Source organism: Strongylocentrotus purpuratus, unplaced genomic scaffold (genome assembly GCF_000002235.5).
Source record: "Strongylocentrotus purpuratus isolate Spur 01 unplaced genomic scaffold, Spur_5.0 spur5_scaffold_6, whole genome shotgun sequence".
In the NCBI taxonomy this organism is placed as follows: Eukaryota; Metazoa; Echinodermata; class Echinoidea; order Camarodonta; family Strongylocentrotidae; genus Strongylocentrotus; species Strongylocentrotus purpuratus.
Genome location: NW_022145612.1, coordinates 39,165,379 through 39,179,422, shown reverse-complemented (window position 1 = coordinate 39,179,422; position 14,044 = coordinate 39,165,379). Strand labels below are relative to the sequence as shown.

The 14,044-nt window shown below is 35.8% G+C and overlaps 1 protein-coding gene across 3 annotated transcripts in view; it reads left to right on the top strand.

The window, feature by feature from the left end:
* The window catches only part of LOC115919533 (inosine-5'-monophosphate dehydrogenase 1b-like), a 42,102-nt gene extending 32,874 nt beyond the window's left edge, over positions 1-9,228 (top strand). For 2 of the 3 annotated variants that reach the window (XM_030973603.1, XM_030973602.1), the window contains 5 exons: positions 2,356-2,499; positions 2,874-3,018; positions 3,954-4,097; positions 4,799-4,882; positions 5,375-9,228. In XM_030973603.1, the coding sequence (XP_030829463.1) occupies positions 2,356-2,499; positions 2,874-3,018; positions 3,954-4,097; positions 4,799-4,882; positions 5,375-5,396 (539 nt within the window). In that variant the 3' untranslated portion in view covers positions 5,397-9,228. Of the gene's footprint in view, positions 1-2,355; positions 2,500-2,873; positions 3,019-3,953; positions 4,098-4,798; positions 4,887-5,374 lie in introns of those variants that run through there. The other variant, XM_030973604.1, reaches the window with a different exon arrangement.
* The last annotated feature ends 4,816 nt before the right edge of the window (positions 9,229-14,044 follow it).

The window sequence follows — 14,044 nt, the reverse complement described above, 5'->3', positions numbered from 1 at the left end:
AAGAGTGAGAAAGAGAATAAAAAGAGTGTTTAGGGAAGTATATTTATAGAACAGAGTGAAAGAAATTTTTATGTACTTTCATTTTTTAGTAGCAATAGTATTGTTTAGAAGTGAGTTTTTTAAAATTTATTTACATTCATTCCTTGTTTATGAGTTGCGTCTGTGAATTTCACAATAAGATTAAGAAGATAACAGTGAAATGAACGTTTATATTAAGTTGTTATCATTATTTTGTTGTTTTTTACGTGTTTCTGATAAATTCTACATGTGCATGTTCCACATTTTGTTCATTCATTCATACAAACTTTTCCTCAAATTTACTTTTTATGCCTCCGCCACCGAAGGTGGTGCCGGAGGCATCATGTTTTCGGGTTGTCCGTCCGTACGTCCGTACGTCCGTCCGTCCGTACGTCCGTCCGTCCGTACGTCCGTCCGTCCGTACGTCCCGTTTGACCGTTATCACAATATCTCAAGAACCATTTAAGATTTAAACTTAAGACTCGGGAATAGTATTTATCACCATAGGAAGACGATCTGATTAGATTTTGGAGTACGTAGGTCAAAGGTCACAGGTCACAGAGGTCAACTTATGAAATTCCTTGTATTGAGTTTGTTAGCGCGATATCTCAAGAACCATTTGAGATTTAAACTTCAAACTTAAGGATAGTATGTATCACCATAGGAAGACGATCTGATTAGATTTTGGAGCACGTATGTCAAAGGTCAAGGGTCACAGAGGTCAACTTATGAAATTCCATACATTGAGATTGTTATCATGATATCTCAAGAACCACTGGAGATTTAAACTTCAAACTTAGTGATAGTGTGTATCACTATAGGAAAACAATCTGATTACATTTTGGGTCACGAGGTCAAAGGTCAAAGGTCACAGGGCTCATTATGTATGCAAAAACAGCTTGTGATCGCGTTATCTGAACAACCGATTGATGGATTCCTGCCAAACTTTGGTCATGTATGTATCTTGCAGAGCTGATGAACTGATTAGATTTTGGGGTCACGAGGTCAAAGGTCAAAGGTCACAGGGCTCATTATGTATGCAAAAACAGCTTGTGATCGCGTTATCTGAAGAACCGATTGATGGATTCCTGCCAAACTTTGGTCATGTATGTATCTTGCAAAGCCAATGAACTGATTAGATTTTGGGGTCACGAGGTCAAAGGTCACAGCGCACATTGTGTATGCAAAAACAGCTCGTGATCGCCTTATCTCAAGAACCGATTGATGGATTCCTGCCAAACTTAGGTCATGTATGTTACTTGCAGAGCTGATGAACTGATTAGATTTTGGGGTCATGAGGTAAAGGTCAAGGTCATGCGGCTCATTATGTATGCAAAAATAGCTTGTGATCGTATTATCATTAGAACAGATTGATGGATTCCTGCCAAACTTAGATCATTTATGTATCTTGCAGAGCCAATGAATGGTTCATAAGATCAAAGGTCATGGGCTCATTATGTATGCAAAAATAGCTTGTGGACGCATTCTCATTAGAACTGACAGATGGATTACTATTTAACTCAGGAAATCTTGCAGAGCCAATGAACTGAGTAGATTTTAGGGTCATGAGGTCAAAGATCAAAGGGTCATATATGTATATGAGAAATTGCTTGTAATCACGATATTCTGAGAACATGTTAATGGATTACAATTGAACTTGAATTTGAAAAAATTTTCCGTTTCGGTTTGTAAAATTGCTCTATGACGGAGGCATCATTTTCGACTGCGCGCAGTCGAATTCCATCTAGTTTGTTCTATATGTTGTTATGGAAAGTAATCATATTTTGGCAGCACCATTATTATCTTACTTTCGTTGCATGCTATTGCTAATGAATATGCATGGTTCTTGTATATGTGCTGCAACTTTTATGTCTTCTTTGCACTCAGTAAAACCGAAAGAGATTACGATCCTTAAGATACATTTGAATACCGGTAATCAAAATGTATGTCTGTGTACAATATGGCCCAACCGATATTTTTGTTTATTTATCTTAAAAATTCATTATTTATTTTTTTAGACAGTGTATCAGTCCTTTTATGGTTTAATAACCTTTTGCACTATGACCTGTTTTCGTTTTTTTTGTTAATTGCTTTTTTGTCGCAGTAAAGTAAATGTTGGCATGTGTGTATATATATATTGTGTACTTACAATGTAGATACCTGTACTTAAAATAAACATAAAGATTGCCTGCTGAGAGTGAGTGAGAAGGGCTGCTAGTCGATGCCCCTGTAGTTCTCAGCAGGCAAAGCAGTAAAAGAACTCTTTTTTTTTTACTTGGCAGGATGATGAATTATCAACTAAATCAGTTATTTTATTGTTTTTGTTCTGCTTTCCAGTAATGGCTGTTGGTCGTCCCCAAGGCACAGCAGTGTACAGAGTAGCCCAGTATGCCAGGAGCTGTGGGGTACCTATCATTGCCGACGGAGGCATCACGACGGTCGGTCACATCACAAAGGCTCTTTCACTGGGCGCTTCCTCAGGTGAGTGTTTTTACAGAACTTGTCTCTATTTCATTTACTGAATAAGTTTGTAGGTAGTGTATTGCCTTTAAATCATTTTTCATGAAATATGGTGTGGATCAGCATTGTACTGCAACAAGAGTCATAGATTTTGTAGTATTTGTGTGAAAGATGTTCAATAACTGTTTTACCTGACTGCTAAGAAACCGTGTGTATGCTTGTGTAACTACATGTATAAAGCAACCAGGGAATTGACTTTTCCTGGAGAATTCTTGTTCTCTGATAGGGTCCAACTCAAAGTACAGTAGAATGGGATCCTCTTATGCCATTTGCTTCTTCTTCTTCTCTCCATTTGGCTAATTACCTGAATCCTTTGTCCACTTTGTGTTATTCAGTGATGATGGGAAGCCTTCTGGCGGGAACCACTGAAGCTCCTGGAGAATACTTCTTCTCTGATGGAGTCCGACTCAAGAAGTACCGTGGCATGGGATCGTTGGATGCCATGGAGAAGAACCAGTCCTCTGCCAAGAGATACTTCAGGTAGGCCACAAAATAAAAAGGAGATGTGAGCTTTTGCCTCAGCCACACCTTTGGGTATTTGGCTTGCATATTGCTGCGTATTTATGGCAAGCCGTTTTAACATTTATTCCTATTTCTTGATATCGAGGAGATTTTCTGTTGTAAAGCAATGGTAATTCTTCAAGAAATAGGAATAAATGTTAAAACGGCTTACCATAAATACGCAGCAATGCGCAAGCAAAATACACAAAGGTGTGACTGAGGCATTAGGGCAGTTTGCCTTCGAAACTCTACAAAGGGATGTCATTTTTTAGGCTGTAGCCTGTAGCCTGATTTTAGGCCCTGGTACCTCCCCATAATCCGGCTTTATATTGTTCAGTACATATGAGCTCATTAGATGAAAGGAACTGGTATCCCTGTCTATGAAAGAAGTATGTGAAGATGGAAAGTAGCTCTTGATTATGAAAATATCTTTGTATGGTTTGGAATGCTGAACATATTGTTTGAGTTTGAATCATGGTATCTGAGGACAAAATTGGAGCCAAATCTTCTTCTTTTTCTTTAAAATGCAATGGAAATTATCATTTCTCTTCTTCAGTTGATATGGGATGCAGTGATTGAAATGTTTGATATTCTTATTATAAATGTTATTATTAATCAATGTAGAGGTGTTATGATCCAGTTGATAAGTCTACAGACTGAGCCACAATGTTCGTGGTTCGAATCCCTGCCACAACACTAACATCCTTTGGCAAGACGTTAATCTACATTTGCCACACTTCAATTAGGTGAGGTAAATGGATACCTTGTAGGATTATTCCTTGAAATGCACTGTGTGCTGATAACGACTCCTAGAGCTAAACCTCTTTGGACGCGCATAGGGACGTTATATTATAATGTGTTGTGCACTTTACAAGAACAGATTATTATGATTAATTCTGTGTTCTTTGTTTCAGTGAGCGTGACAAGCTGAAGGTTGCCCAGGGTGTTTCAGGGTCCATCGTGGACAAGGGTTCTATCCACAAGTTTGTGCCATATCTCATTGCAGGAATCCAACATGGCTGCCAAGACATTGGAGCACTAAGCCTCACCGTTCTAAGGTAAGAGCAGTAAACAGATAATATACAAAACATCTGTCAGTTTAATAAAGATTTCATTTAATCATTTGTATGGCAACAAACGGATCACAATTTGTTGAGCTTATTTATCTTGAAGTATAAAATTAACCAATTACCTTGGGGATCGTGGTGGCTCCTATGGAAATCAGGGAATTCAGTAGTCAATGGGTTGAAAACATCTGCTTAAAGGGATTGGGTGAAACATAATCCTGGATTTAGCTCATGCTGCAATGATAATTATAAACCTGTAGGTCAGTCAGGAACCCCATGACTTTTACAAGCTGATCGCATGTCTGAATATCAAGATATTTTTTTCATAACACTACAGTCTATTGGGGAAAACGAGTATGGTAAAACCAGTCACTCAAAGATTTTTACTTTTTTGAGACACCACTTGATCATTTTGAAGCGCAACTTTTGTAGGGCTTCAATATTACACCATATCACATGATCACACGATGCCGTTAATCCAGAGTTCGGGGGGGGGGGGGGAATTATGTTTACAAAAATTGTAATTTTGTCTCTGTTCACTCATGTGTACAGTACCAAAGGAAGCGTAGAGAACATTTATTAGCTCTTTCTCTATCTCTGTGAAATCATTATTCTTGAGATCGATAAGGGAGAGACAATCCATGTGATCAGATATTTACTCTTTATCTCCTATCATCCAATCTCTCTCCCAGAGAAAAGATGTATTCTGGCGAAGTTCGCTTTGAGAGAAGGTCACCTTCAGCTCAAGTAGAGGGCGGTGTTCACAGTCTTCACTCGTAAGTTGTCTCTGATTTCTTTTTACGGCTAGGTTATTTGCAACTTCCATAAGAAATATCAAACAGGATACATATACTCTGTAACTTTTTATATTTTCTTTGAAAAGTTCAGGAATCAAAATTAAATGATTTGAGGAAGCTATGGACTTGTTATCAATTATGTGTTCTGTATATTTTTTCAGATTTTTTTTCTTCTTCCTTTTAATGCTTTATCTTTTCACTGATGGACTGTCCTGTCTGTTTTTAATATTTATGGGAACAATGGTGTAACATAGTTCTAATAAATAACATTTTGATATCTGGGACCTGTTTCACAAAGCCTTTTTCCAATGACAAATGACAAAAATCAGTGACAAATCTGTTGATAACCAATCAGAAGTAAGGATTTCAGTAGCTTATAACAAAAACTGTCATTTGTCACTAATGACAAGTTTTGTGAAACACCCCCCTGGTCTTAATCCTCGTGCTACATTCTTCTCTTATTACTTACAGGTTTGAAAAGCGTCTGTACTAAGCGGCCAGCGACCAAGGTTAGGCAGACTCCTTCCTCTCATCGCCATCTTCACAAATCGAGGAAGGCTGGATGCGTCCATTTTGGTTAGCCATAGTGCACAGATGGTGTCTATGTTTATGTGAACAATGTGTTTGTTTATCTCAGAGTGATATTGTACTAGCCAAGTCTATTTTGATATACATTATGATATGATGTGAAAGATCGATGTCTACTTTTATGACTGTCACAAAACAAAGTATGATGCAATGCAGAAATATAAAGGTAACAAACGGTAGAAAAAGATGAAAAATAAGTATTATTTTAACAAATAAGTGAATTTGCTTTCGTCTAGGCTATACAAAATGTGCTGGTTCTTGTAGCCTTTGTCAAGATATTGTATGAACAAAATCTGTTCCGTTTCTTTTTTGTGTCCAAAGCTCTGGGTCTGATTTGTCTCATTTGATCACTCTGTATGATTCTTGTGTGTGTAGAGGTATCATTGTACAGCTAAAAGTTCATGGTTATCCACGTACATACACATACACACATACATCCTCTGTAGATAATAAATGAACAGTTCATGAGGAAGTTTTTTCACGGATCCAACTTCTCTTTTTTTCTTTTCTTCTTCCTTTTACACCAATTGAATGTTCTACTTGTAGGCTTCCTAGACATTTGTCAACCTTTCACACACGGCTTTATTCTACTTTTATTTCCACTACTTAAAGTCATTTTTTAGATAATTTGCAATCTAAATGTCATATTTGCATTTATATTAATGGCCCTCATTATGCATTTGGTGTGAAAAGGAAAAACAAGAACTCTTTGGTCAATGTGTGATATAGGGTCGTTGTTTATTCATATGAGCACTGTTTTTAAGTTTCGGCACATTATACATACATCATTAACTTATTTATTTATTTCAAGTTGGTGCATTCACTACTTATACTGCAAAACAGCACAGGCATGGCATTTTGTCTGCATTAGATGAATTAATATTCCTGTGTTTGAAAATGCATGGTTGTGGCTTTGGATAGGGGCCAATTGAAAGGGTTTTGTAAATGTAGTTTAGTTGCAGAAATATATCAAGTGGAAAAATGAGAGGAAAAGTGTCCTGTTAAACATCACCAAAGGTTTCAAAATTGCATGGACTAAATATGAGCATGAAACAATGACCAAAATCACCAAATCCTCCTGTTTTCTGATGATTTACTTTGAAACACACAAGTCAGAGTTTGATAAGTAATTTTGAATATGTTGGTGCAATTTTAATTGTTTACTTTTAATATTTTGTTTTCATGGCAGTCGGCTAATTTAGCCGACAAAATAGATGAAAATTCTATATTTTTCGTACCAGAATTATGATTCAACCTGATGAGTGACAACGTAGGGTATTGCACATTTCAGGACTGGTAAAACCACTCACTTCTTGAAAATCATATGTTTTGCTAACGGTGCTTTAAATTCATCAAGTCGAAAACGGTCAATATCGATATTCAATTTCTAATATCAAACTTTATCATAGATTAGATTGATCACATAGGATTATATTTTCTGATCTCGGTTGACGTCGAAGAAAAAAAAAAAGTACCAATAAAGAATGGATTTAAAATGTTACAAAAGATTAGTACTAAGTATTTTGCTTTTTTTCATCTGCTTACATCATTTGATGAAGTAAATATCAATCATGTTTATTGATAACTTTGAATATCAGGTGATGAGTGCAAGAAATCTATGAAAGAGTGCCACAAGACCTTATTTTATTTGAAATTGCATCATTATATATTATACGAGCTAGTGAAATCTTCTCATGTAAATACTTCTTTCTTGAAAAAGAGTTATGTCTAATCATGGGTCTTGTGGGCAAATGTTTTCTTTTTTGAGCGTTGGAAATCTCCAGAATGAACTAGCTCACTATTCCTGTCGTATAATTCATATTATCTTTTTCTGTGCTTGAGGTATCAAATAGAGCCGAATTGAACAAATGGAAGATTTGCCTTGTGGAAGAACTGCACAGATTATTTTGTTGACGAGGTATTAATAGATCAGTTCGGATATATTCAAATCAAATACATAATGTTGTACTATGGTACTTTGCAGTTAGCTGAAAGCTTTATCTGCCCATGCACAGATTGTAAGTACATTCAACTGGTATATTGTATGTTATGATAATACCATCTTGCAAACATGTCTTTGTGCATGATGTATTACAAAGAGTACATGTATGTAGGCATAATGTAACAAATCTTAAGACATGCCTGTTTAGCATGCAGACCCCCCCCCCCTCCCACACACACACCTCACACACACGCAAAATGAATCTGAACATCAAGAAACAATACTTAGTCTGGATCACTGGTATTTTGTCAATCATTATAGAGCGCACAAAGGATACTTTATTATTGTGCATTGTTTTTTAATATAATTATGTTGTTTATTGTTAATTGAAAGGTAACAAGGAATAACCTAGGATGTATTTTAAAATTGATATTGTTTTTGTTGAAAAGCAAACAATCTCTCAGTGTATCATCTGCTGAGAGCCAGAAGGGCATTAATTCATGTATGTAAACACAGAGTTAATACCCTTCTAGCTTAGTGAATGGACAATATTTTTAAGGATCTGTTTTTGTGTGTGTTTAAGAGAGAGACAGAGAGAGAGAGAGAGAGAGAGAGAGAGAGGGGGGGGGGGGATGTAATGATTTTATGATGAATTATGTGTATTGGTAAGAAAAGTAAAGTGATACATGTACATTAATCTTCAGATGTAGAACTTTTTTTAAAAAAGAGAGATTATTGTATGTCATGTGGGCAACATGAATTATACATGTTTTTATGGTTTGTCTATGTTGTTATTTGTCTATGTAGTTAGCAATACAACTGCAAAGAGGAATTCATGCAGACTGAAATTGAAATATGACTATAATTATAGTGTTTATAAACATGTCTTAAAACAAGAACAAATGTAGCAAACTTAGATTTTTATTTACATGTACACTTTATGATTTTCATTCCAGAGATATTGTAATATTATTATGTTGTAATTTGGATTTAATTGGTGATTTTACCTTTGTGTTTTTATGGTATGAATTATTGTGCACATTGTAGAAAGTACAATGAAATGTTGAGTATATAATGAAGGTATTAAAGCTTCAACAATTTGTTCAATCCTGTCACTTAGAATCTCCTAAATCCTGCATGTATATGATGACACATACAGGTCCCAAGTAAGTCCAATTTTAAAACTTGAAGTGTGTTGCAGGTTACGAGTATATGTAAATATTCATCCTCTATATCTTCATCTCCATGTTCTATTTGTTCCTCAGTGTATAGCCACATGATTGAGTACCCTGTTTGAGATTGTTTGGCTTTTTGTTACCCAATTATGCTTTACAATTGTTAAAAACAATTTTTTGTTTAGACATTATGGAATTTAAGACTTATCTAATAGCAGTACTGACTTGAGAAACATGTGCAAAGAGCGATACTGAGATCTTCACCTCGGCATGTTTGTTCAGAAAATGTGTTACATTTTATGTTCATGTATGATTAACCTGCATTTCAACCCATCTCCTCAAGGTCTTATATTTTTAAATTTTTTGAAATTTTGAACTATTAAAAAGTACTACATGTATATTGTGAAGAGCTATTAGAAATGTAGCTCGCTTCTTTTAATTTTTTGTGCTCAAATCTCTTTTCGATTGCTTTCTTTCACAACGGTTCAGTTTGAATTATTTGAATATTGGTATGCATGTATTAGTTGCTTTTTATTTGTTATATTTTCTTGTTCTGTGGTTATTATTGGTATATTTTTTGGCAAAATAAAATGACACCTACACTGGTTAGACAGAATCAAGTTTTACACAGTCCATTGGTCAGATACTATGTATTGTTATCGACTGAAATTGTTTAGTATAGTTTGAGAGAGAGAGAGAGAGAGAGAGAGAGAGAGAGAGAGAGAGAGAGAGAGAGAGAGAAGGAGAGAGAGAAGGAGACAGTGATAGAGAGGGAAGGAGGGGGGGGGGGGTAGAGTGAGGTGGCATTAGCAATAAAAGATATATTTTATATGCTGTATAGTACACTGGCGGCTCAACACTGAACAAACTGTTTAAAAAATCTTGACATGCTAAAGTAAGAAGTTTCTATTTCTTGTTTTCTTTGCCTTCACTTTACTTTCCCTCACTTTCTTTTTCTCTCCCCCCCCCCCCCCCCCGTTTTGATGCCTACCTCTTTATGCCCCCTTCATGATCAAGTGCTACTCGTGCCACATTGAAAAATGCCCCCTTGATCCTGCTAATACATGTCGCAGGTTATTACAATAACGGTATAATTATTGTTGCCCAAGACTTTCTCTCTGGTGCTTCTAAAAAAGAGAGAACGCTTCAGAATAGATTTTCTCTCGGATGATATCAACAGAACAAACAAGTGAAATTCAGGTTCAAATTAATTTTTATTTCCTATTAAATCGAATCATATCAAACCAAATTTATTGCATTAGAATCCAAAATTTCTGGTCATCTTCAATAATAGTGCATACAAACAAAGATTAAAAATATATGTTGCAAAAGGAATTACTAAAAATTCACTTAGTATACAAGTACTCTATAACGCGTTTTGATATTATCATCAATGTATAAGTAAGGAGATGTCAAATGAATATTCTAAATTGAGTTTCAAATCGTCGCCGAAACGAACAAACAGATAAACAAATTAAATAAATAATTAAAAAACATATGATTAGAGGAAAGTATCTGGCAGATGCCGATCGGTTGCCAAATGTAATACAAAAATTGTCTAATCATCAAAGATTTTGGTGAACTAATTTGCAACCGCTCGTGGAATTTTTGGCGAATAGTTGGCAGTTGTTCGGCGAAACAGCTGGTCGGAGATCAATGGCCGATGTTTGTAAGACATTCGGAAAGCTTAAAACTACAGGGGCTATATAATTATATATGATATTATTTATATTGGGGCCGAAATCACGAGATCCTAAAGCAACATATGCGATGGAGCAAAGCGACCGAGGATTAGAAAATGATTGCGTCTTTATCCATGAAAACTCGATTCTAATACAATACATAATACTTAAGGATCATGAATTTTCTTCCCTTTCTTCCTTTTCTCTTTGTGTATTCTATTCTTATTTACCACTTGAAATATAGCTTGTACTTTTGTGTTTGTTTATGTAACAATTGCATGTTAGATTGTTTCAGTTTTGCCTATTCTTCCCATCTATCTACCTTACCCGACTTTCCAATTTCCATTGTAAACGTGTGAATACTGCCCTCACGATTTAAATATCTCTCCCTCTCTCTCTTTCCATTTCTCTCTCTCTCTCTCTCTCTCTCTCTCTCTCATTCACTCGGTAATTTTTTTTCTTTATACCTTTCTATCCACCATCCCTCTTGGTGTCCACATCTACCCCTTCTCTTATCCTTCCCGAGCTCTATCTGGTTGTAGTTTCAAAAATGGAACTATGCTAGAGCTTTGGGGAGGCTGTAATGAACGTCCCACTCAGATTGAACACAAGCTCTATAGAAATTAAATCATACAAACCGTTTAAAAAAAAAGTTTCGTTGATATTGGACAATTTTGATCTTATACCTTACATCACACAAAAACAACATATTGGACTACCAAATTTGTCACTCTTGGTATCATTATTTATGAGAAAAGGTTGTTCTTCCGCTGTTACCAGTGAATTTGACCCCATATTAGTGGAAGTATGCTGGTCCGTTTTTATTGGGCCACCCTGTGTAATTAAGTACGCTAATGATATATGTCTGTTTGAGAAAAAAGTTCAGATAGATTTCAAATCGTAACATATAAATGACATTATTTCTGCTTTATTACGAAAAAGCCAATAGTGAATCCAGTTTATCCTTTTCGTAATATAAATTAAATATAAACGAGAGTCTTCATGCATGGCTGATTGTCAACGAAACGGAGTTAAGTCTTTTGTCAAATCTGCTTTTTGATACGGCAGGCAGCCAGTGAAAACGAATTCGTTTAATAAAATTATGGAAATGCAAGCACTACTTTAAACAAACAGAACTTTGTCATTCCTCGCTCATTTTTCCTGATTGAGGTGTCATATGAAAGGGCAGAAACTCAACTTTCTAGAAATGTGACTTTTTCTTCGAAATTCAGATACCGCCCGCCAAATGTCTTTTTGGTTTCCTTCCTTCGAATTGCTTTTAATCACTCATGCGTGAAATATGCATTATCTGAGTAGCATCACATGAAAGAGGAGACTAAGTTTTCCAAATATGTATCATTCATTAATTATAGTTGTGATTAAGTTATGATAGAACATCGATACTTCTCGGTTTCGTTTTTTCTGGGACGCACTGTATATACAAATTAATAAAATTCATGAAATTCGCTTACAGCTAACAGTTGCTTAATTCTATTCCACAATCATCATAGGGCTGGAGGGAAATATAGAAGAGAGGTAGGGAGGATAATAGTGCAGACAGCACAGGAGATCCAAGAAAAGTGTGAGATAGAGACAGACAGAGGGAGAGAAAGAGAAAAAAGGGAGAGAGGGAGAGAGAAAGAGAGACAAAGCGAGATATATATATATATATATATATATATATATATATTTATATATAAAATATAATGCTGAGGATGAGAGTGTATATCAGACATATCGAAAACAAGGTAAAAAGTACAATTTCGACAGAGAGAATACTGGTTGTAAAAATTAATAAATTACAATTTACATTTTCATTGGTGAGTTATGGATAACATATATTGTTATCCATGAAAAGAGGTAAGAAAAATATATTCCAACTTTATGAGCAACAGTGTACATGCATTAGAGAAGAAAAGTAGAATTCTACTCGAAATGAGAATGGTTGACGGGTTAATGGTATTGTGATCAAGCTATGAAATGTACGACATGAGAGAGGAATCCCCCCCCCCCACCTATAACAAAAAACAAAAAAAAGAAAAAAACAACAACACACAACTAGATTTGATTCCCGCTGTGAATCATGATATCGATATGTGTATTAGGCCTAAAATAAAAACTTGTTGTATTGCCCTTTGCGACCGACCCAAAAATCTGAGAATTTACCGTCGGCATTTAAAAAAAAAAAATTTTTGTAAACCATTTTTAATTTAAATTTTTTTTTATTAATGAATAAATAAATTGTTTGTTGGAATAAATGGTATATATTATAAGTGCATAAAAACAAATCATTCCTAAATTCTCACTCGTCTTCTGCCCTTGTTTCAAAATCCTACTAGCGTAAACATCTCGATCAACACAACATTGCAAACCATGGATTATTATGAGGTGAAAAAAATATGAATGGAATCATGACGCTGAAACACATGTATTGCCCTTTGGGTGCCAAAACATGGGTCGGTCGGTCGGAAAAGTTTTTTTGTCGCCCTCTTTGGGCCGATATGTTTCAGTTTTTAGTTTTTATTGCTGTTACTGTACAGCAATAAAAACTAAAAACTGAAACATATCGGCCCAAAGAGGGCGACAAAAAAACTTTTCCGACCGACCGACCCATGTTTTGGCACCCAAAGGGCAATACAACAAGTTTTTATTTTAGGTCTTACTGTGAACGTTAACATGTAAAGATACTGAACTATCATCTCAGAACAAGACAGAAAGTTTTGTTCCAATTTCATCAAACATTATTTTCAAAATAAAGAATAGTGATACTTTGCAAAATGTCGACGCTATTTCTAACATGAATGGATTCATTCAAAAATAACACTGAGGAAAAGACCGCAGTACAGTCGTGATGTATAGTCTTTAAGTTGCCAAATTGCTGGATTTTGACGGCTTTTTCCCGATTTGATAACTTTTTCAGATCGGGGTGATCGGCATGGTCTTTGTAAAGTCGCAGAGCTGTGTGTACAGGGTATTAAGATCACAACAATTCGGGGTTTTAGTATTCTTATCATATTGTTTAGATTATGATAATTGCAATTTTTTCGGAAATCGGATCGCATGCAGGAGGTTGTATACCCGCCCCCCCCCCCCCCCACTCAGAGGTCGGAATGACCGCATGCGTGTTGCCAAAATGTCCGGTAAAGGGGTACTTTTCGTGCGACAAAGTCCGGCCCGAGAATTGTAAGAAAAGGGGTGTATTTGACTTTTCACCCGGAGATTTCTTTAAAAAGGGGGTGTTTTTCTTTTTTTTTTCTCATCTCTTTGGACTCCTGAGAAATTATTCCGAATTTAGGGGGGTACATTGAGCATTTTTTCTGATTTAGGGGGGTCTCCAATGCAAAAAAAGCCCGCGAAAAGCCCGCGAAAGGGGGGGTTCGGAAATGTTGGCAGTCCTCAGATAGGGGGGTGCTTTCAAAAAGAGGGTACGAGCATTATGCGTACCCTAAATAACACTGAGTGGGGGGGGGGGGGGGGGGCGGGGTTGTATAGTGTGCAATGGGCCTGACGAGTACATATTTTTGCTGAACGATTATGACATAAAATGGCATAAAATGTGTATCAGACAAACACAATTTTGTAAGCATTTCAAAAGCAAAGAATTTTGACTCAGTCAAGATGTCAATAATGTTCATAAAACCCTTATTACCCATGAACATGAATACTTAAGATTTTTAAAAATCGTCTATTTGCATAACTTCGTTTGTGCCATCATCATCAGAATATCAATAACAATCCATTTTTATATGGCGTT